Source organism: Fragaria vesca, linkage group LG1 (assembly GCF_000184155.1).
Source record: "Fragaria vesca subsp. vesca linkage group LG1, FraVesHawaii_1.0, whole genome shotgun sequence".
Classification (NCBI taxonomy): Eukaryota; Viridiplantae; Streptophyta; class Magnoliopsida; order Rosales; family Rosaceae; genus Fragaria; species Fragaria vesca.
In genome coordinates, this window is record NC_020491.1 from 196,583 (window position 1) to 203,361 (window position 6,779).

General features: G+C 37.2%; 2 protein-coding genes across 2 annotated transcripts in view; both read left to right on the forward strand.

Moving 5' to 3' along the window:
- LOC101300394 (auxin-induced protein 5NG4-like) overlaps positions 1–1,839 on the forward strand; it is a 2,809-nt gene extending 970 nt beyond the window's left edge. Inside the window, exons 3-7 of the mRNA XM_004288625.1 lie at positions 356–472; positions 694–967; positions 1,052–1,210; positions 1,358–1,509; positions 1,641–1,839. Of these exons, the coding sequence (XP_004288673.1) occupies positions 356–472; positions 694–967; positions 1,052–1,210; positions 1,358–1,509; positions 1,641–1,839 (901 nt within the window). The remainder of the gene's footprint in view (positions 1–355; positions 473–693; positions 968–1,051; positions 1,211–1,357; positions 1,510–1,640) is intronic.
- Positions 1,840–2,476: 637 nt separating this feature from the next.
- LOC101300671 (auxin-induced protein 5NG4-like) overlaps positions 2,477–6,779 on the forward strand; it is a 5,466-nt gene continuing 1,163 nt past the window's right edge. The window contains exons 1-6 of the mRNA XM_004288626.1: positions 2,477–2,679; positions 2,796–2,858; positions 3,478–3,594; positions 3,725–3,992; positions 5,276–5,434; positions 5,544–5,695. Coding sequence (XP_004288674.1) covers positions 2,477–2,679; positions 2,796–2,858; positions 3,478–3,594; positions 3,725–3,992; positions 5,276–5,434; positions 5,544–5,695 — 962 coding nt within the window. The remainder of the gene's footprint in view (positions 2,680–2,795; positions 2,859–3,477; positions 3,595–3,724; positions 3,993–5,275; positions 5,435–5,543; positions 5,696–6,779) is intronic.

The window sequence follows — 6,779 nt, forward strand, 5'->3', positions numbered from 1 at the left end:
GAGAGAGAGAGAGTGACTTGAGTGTATACATATATGCTTATGCTTACACTTGGTGCTCCATTGGAATTTGGACATGGAAGATGCCAACTGTATCTGTGTGTTTATGGTATCCATGAGTAATTTTTACATGATTATCATACTGTTGGTCTCTTTTTAGTTTTTAGGCTTCATAAAGCTGCTTTTGCCGTCCCGTTATTGTTGTTGATAAACAGTAATTATTCCGTTTTCCGTTTTCACAAAATTATGAACAAAATCTATGTTGCAGCTAGCAAGCCTGCAGAGATGTTAATGAATTAGCATGATATTAACCTCTATATATCACACTCTAATTAGTTGTCGATTAACATTGATGCAGAGGAGCATTGTCACAAAATTTGTACATTGCAAGTTTATCGTTAACATCTCCAACATTTGCTTCCGCCATCACTCAACTCATCCCCGCCATTACTTTTGCTTTAGCCGTCTCCTTTGGGTAAGTAATTCAATCACATCCCAAAATTAATCTATCTACTGCTAGTTAGTTAAAAATCATCACATTAACAATCTTGCGATTCTGTCGAAATCGAAGATGGAGTAGTAATCGTCCACCAAAACCCTGGCAACTGTATATCTTTTACTGCAAATTAAGCAGATGTAATATTTTGTTCTAATAGTCAAAAATTTGCCTTGGTAATTTGCAAAACGCATGCTTAGGTTGGAGAGATTGAATTTAAGGAGCGTAGGAGGGATGGCAAAGGTGTTGGGAACATCAATGGGAATAGGTGGAGCAATGCTTATGACATTTTACAGAGGTGTGGCGATCGACTTATGGACCACCCATGTTGACCTTGTGCATGGTAGTGATCAGCAACAACCACACTTGGAAGCAGCAGCAGCAGCTTCGCATGATGAGTTTGCTCATCGAGTCTTGGGTTGTCTTCTGGCTCTCGCCAGCTCCTTTGGCTGGGCCTTGTGGCTAATTATTCAGGTCGATCATCCATGATTTGCATACATGTTTTCTGTATTAATTCTAAGATTAAATTTAGCTAATTATTTTCAGTTTCTGCAATAGGCTAAGATGGGTGAGAAATACCCTAGTTATTATTCAAGCGCAGCTCTACTGTCGTTTATGGCGGCAATCCAGTCCCTTGGTTTTGCTCTCTGCGTCGACAGGGACTGGAACCATTGGAAGTTAGGTTGGAATATTAGACTTCTAACAGTCCTATACCTGGTACGTGATATCGATTCGATCTCAGAATCCATGATTCCGGCCACCAATTTGTATATATCGGTTGCAATATATACGACAGTAAATTGTTTCTTCTGCTTCTTAAATTTTTACCTCAAGGATCCATTCATTTATACGTACGTGTTTTAGGGGATTGTGGGTACTGGAGTAAGTGTGACCTGTACTACACTTTGCATAAGCATGAGAGGGCCTCTGTATGCGTCAGTTTTCGGGCCTCTGGTTCTTGTTCTTGTTGCCCTGGTCGGCACTTTGGTGTTGGAAGAGAAGTTACACCTCGGAAGGTTCCATTCCCTCGATTAATTTAATTCTCTAATGAAATTACTTTGAATATTAACCAACTTCTGTGAGCATTGAACGGCAAGCTAAAATACTTACTTTGAATATCATTTCGTATTAAATTTGGAAATAACAGTGTGCTTGGAGCGGTGTTAATCATTGGTGGCTTATACGGTGTGCTGTGGGGAAAGAGCAAAGACATAAAGAAGATGAATCAATCGGTGCCAACAACAAGCAGCTTTGAGGATCAGGAATCTGTAGTTGAAATTGTCTCACTGCCTCCGGATAATAATAAAGGCAATAACAACATGAATGAGACGGTCGGTCACAAATAGTCAGCACGATCGTATAGAAACCTAGCCAAGTAGAAACAGGTGGAAAATGGAAAAATGGATCGAAGGAACCACTATGAGGGCGGCGCATCTCAAGACCTATGATTGGAATCGAATAATGAGAGATCCAAGTTATTAAAACAAACTAAATATAATTTCATCTTACCGTTCAGATGGAGATCGATATTTCTTGATCTAGTTTTTTTTTTTTCTAAAAAAACTTTTTATTAAATACTTAGTTGAACTCATGATCTCAAAATTATAAGTTAACATCTTAACTAACCAGACCACGGCTCACCGATAATATTTCTTAATCAGTTATTTCTTGGTTAATTTAATTCAATTAATCTGAAGTGTCTTAGAATATATTCTTGTTGAGAGTGAGAGAAAGAGACATTGAAAACATCAACTCCTTTGTTTGTATGCATGCGTAAAAGTGACAGTGAATATATAAGCTCATCATACAATATATAATGACGTGGGAAACAACCAAAGAATCCAGAAGCACAGAAACACTAGCTTCGATGGTTATGATAAATCAATATTCCATTCAATTGACTTCCTCCTCCATTAATATTGCTTTGCTTTCCCCATTTCTCTCATCACTCACGGTCTCTCTCTCTCTCTCTCTCTCTCCGTAATGGAAACCTTGATAGAGCTTTGCAATGCTCTGAACGGCCTGAAGCCAGTGCTGTTAATGGTGGTGGCTCAGGCAGCCTTCGCCGGAGTCAACATTTTCTACAAACTCGCCGCTAACGATGGCATGAACACTAGTGTTGTTGTTGCCTATCGCTTCCTCTTCGCCACCGCTTTCATCACTCCTCTTGCTCTTTACTTGGAAAGGTAACCCACCATGCATGCTTCCCTTATCCTCTTATTCTTCTTCCTTATCTTAGTATGCATGGCTTCAGAATCAAGCTGTCGATCTCTTTCACATATACGAATTGGCATGCATGCAGAAACAGCAGGCCCAAGTTAACCTGGATGGTAGTACTACAAGCATCTCTGTGCGGCTTCTTTGGGTAAGCAAAGCTCAGAAGTCTAGACTAATTGAGTTCATATATATAATTGTGTTTTAGAGTTGAGTGGGTAGGTGCTCGGTGCAGCCGGTAAAAATGGAAGCGAAAACGATTTTTGATAATGCAATATCGATCTTCATTAGCACGAATGCATGCATGTCTATTATTTATCGATCATATCACCCAATTATCCAAATTAGACGGTGAAAATAAGATCCTGGGTTTAGAACAGCTTTAGTTGGTATGACTGACCGCCTAATGGATGAATTTTGAAATTGGTATGAATTGGTAATCGTTAAGCACTCATTATTACTCGATTGAACAATGGACGAACTGAATATGTCGAACATGAACCATTCATGTTTATAACAAAAAAACACAGTTATAAAGTTATGAAAAGAATATCCTTAATTATTTGAAAAGGATTATACATGTGTATTTTAAATATAAAGTTATGAATTTGTAAATTGTGATAGGTCGGACTGGCTGAAGACCTGAAGTAACCCCCAAAATTCATTTTTAATTTCAGAATTATACTAACATTTTTTTTTTGGTCAATAAGGCTTCCTACAATATATATCTAATGTCATTCTCATTAGAAATTGATGATATGCTACTACAGGGGATCAATGACACAAAACATGCAATTTGAAAGCATAGCCTTGACATCAGCGACATTTACTGCTGCTATAACTCAGCTGATTCCAGCCATAACCTTCGTTATGGCCGTCTTTTTCAGGTAGACAGTAATCATTGTTTCAAATGATCAAATTTTGTGTACTCAACGGTCTCAACCTAGTATTTCTCCCATCTATACGAATTGGACGCACAGAACTGAATTAATTGAGATAATATGCATGCATACTTAGGTTGGAGAGACTGGACTTAAGGAGCGGAGGAGGGAGGGCAAAGGTTTTGGGAACATTGATGGGAATAGGAGGAGCAATGCTTATGACCTTTTATAAAGGTGTGGAAATCAATATTTGGTCCACTCATGTTAACCTCTTGCACAAAAGTGAGCAACCAAGCCACTATTTGGCAGCACCTACCAGTAAATCAGAATATACAGATCATGTATTGGGTTCTCTTCTCGCTATCGGCAGCTCTTTCGGTTATGCATTCTTTTTTATTTTTCAGGTGAGCTACCAATTTTTATTTCACATATAATTTTCAATGCAAAAAGGAATATGCATCTTCGTCCTAAATGAAAAAAAAAAATAGAGAGAAAAACCAACTATTTTTGGCCAAGAAAACCCGTAATAATATTTTTCCCTTGTCCCCAGCTTTTATTAAATAGAAATACACTCCTTGGTAGTTACATTATAAGTAAAATAAAACGTTACAAAATTAAGAGAAATAAATGATTCTTAATGGAAAGCCACCAAATTAACTTGAAGAAAACTGGGGAGAAGAACTTGTAATCTATAACAGATCCTTGATAATGTCATCATGCACACTACACTGAAGAATATGTGGAATGACGCCCTACTTAAAATAAGTACCAATAAGTACCGAAAGCTATAAAATATAAATGAAAATTAAAATAGACTGAAATTACAAATGAAATGAAAACGATACCAAAACAGGCCCAGGCCTAGCAACCATTCTAGCTCAGTTGCCAGCCTAAAACTAAATTAGAGATCCAGATGGGGTTGGACCTAGATCCTAGATCTAGATCCGAACTCGACCCATATGTAGTTACCCAGGCCCACCTAACATAATTGCTAAGGCCACCCACCAGCTTGGAAACCCATGTGCTGGCGCCGTTGAACCGTAGGAACTGGCGCCAGTCATCCGACCTCCACTGTCGCCACCGTTGAAACCAGACCCGCCGCCTCCTTTGGACCCTAGCAAGTGTCCCACTGTCAGGCCCAACGCCTTCCTAAACAAGTCCCTGGATTCCTAAACCAGGTCCCCTATTTCTTCGTCTTCCCCACCACTATCGATATCAACGAGCCCGATGACTCACAAAACCCACTCGCCATCAATCTCGGATCCAACCACCAATTCAAATCCACTGCCTCCGAACACATCGGCTCCTACCTGGATTAGAACCAATTCAAATGTCCTAACCCTCTCCAAATTTACCGGACGAGGTTCACCGACATGTGTCAAAGAGTTATCTGCAAGTGACAGAGGATGGACTTTAATTTAGGGATGTAAAATCCACGCACCCCAAATTGTAATCCATACACCCACTTTCCATTTTTAGTAATCATTATCATATGAAGACAAAATTTAAGTTACTAAAAAAGAAAGTGGTGTGTGGATTACAATTTGGGGTGTGTGGATTTGATTTCCCTTAATTTAACTACAATTGAACAAAAGTTATAATTTCCAAGGTTAACTTAAATTTGCTCTTTATTTAGGTAATTGTTATTGAAGTTACTCAATCATTGTACTTATTTTTGTGGAAATAGGCGAAAATGGTTGAGAAATACCCTTGCTATTATTCAAGCACAGCTCTAATGTCACTTATGGGGTCGATACAGTCGGTTGGTTTTGCACTTTGCATGGAGAGGGATTGGAATCAATGGAAATTAGGTTGGAACATTAGACTCTTGACGGTTGCATACACGGTATATGTCCATATAACTATTCTTCTTCTTTATTTTTATTTTTGGAAGAATTGTTAATATTTATAAAACAATTTCCAATTCGACTAACTTTATAATATGTACATTCTAGGGGATTGTGGCTACTGGAATAAGTTTGACAATACTAGCATTGTGTGTGCGCATGAAAGGCCCATTATTCGTAGCTGTTTTCAACCCTCTTCTGCTTGTGATAGTTGCCTTTGTTGGCTCTTTGCTCTTGGATGAGAAGTTGCATCTTGGAAGGTATAGCTATAAATCACTTCTTTTTCTTCGTATTTTTTACTATGCAATTTATGAATGAAGGAAAATTCTACATTGTGTTAATACATGACATGTATCAACTTTGTCTTAAAGTTGTAAAATAAATTGGGGAGTAAAATTTACACACCCCTTTTTTACAATTCACACACCCGTGCCCTAGTTTTTATAAGGAAATGTCTAAACTATCCATGTTGTAATCTCTTCAAGTTGTCTAAGTTAAGGACAGTTTAGACATTTTCTTATAAAAAGTGGGGCATGTGTGTGTGGATTATAAAAAAAGGTGTGTAAATTTCAGCCCCAATAAATTCTCATAGTTGTAAATGACTCCTTAAAGTTATAAATATTCTTAATTAACACATGAGTCCTTAAAAGAATAATATTAATCCTTAAAGTGGTAATATGAGTCTTTAAAGCCATACAAAAAAAAGTTGATGCAACTTTATAGACTAAATTACCACTTTAAGGACACATTTTACCATTTAAATTGTAACTAAATTTACAGCTTTAAGGACTCATATTACAACTTTAAGGACTAATTTTACTACTCTAAGGACTAATTTTACTACTTTGAGTACTCATTTTACAACTTTAAGACAAAGTTGATGCATGTCATGCATTAACACACTTTAGTTTTTTTTTATAAGCTCTGGCAATTCTAATAGATTCTCTATATATTATAACTTAAAATATTATAGAGAAAACTTGGAGGACTAATTTTACTACTTTGAGTACTCATTTTACAACTTTAGGACAAAGTTAATATATATATATAGATTCTCTATATATTATCACTTAAAATATTGGATTAAATACTGGTTACTTCATTAACTTTCATGCACTCGACAGTTTACTCCATTATCTTTCAATTTCAATCGATCACTCCGTGAACTATCCAATGTCACACTATCAGGTCCATCCGTTAAGTGGACGTTCAATCGTGCTGTTAATTTGCTGACTGGACATATTTTTCAATGTCCACTCAGTTGGGTGAAGGGCGAAATTCCATTTAACACCCCTAATTCATTTTCCCTCTTCCATTTAACACCCCTCTCTTCATTTTCTGAGC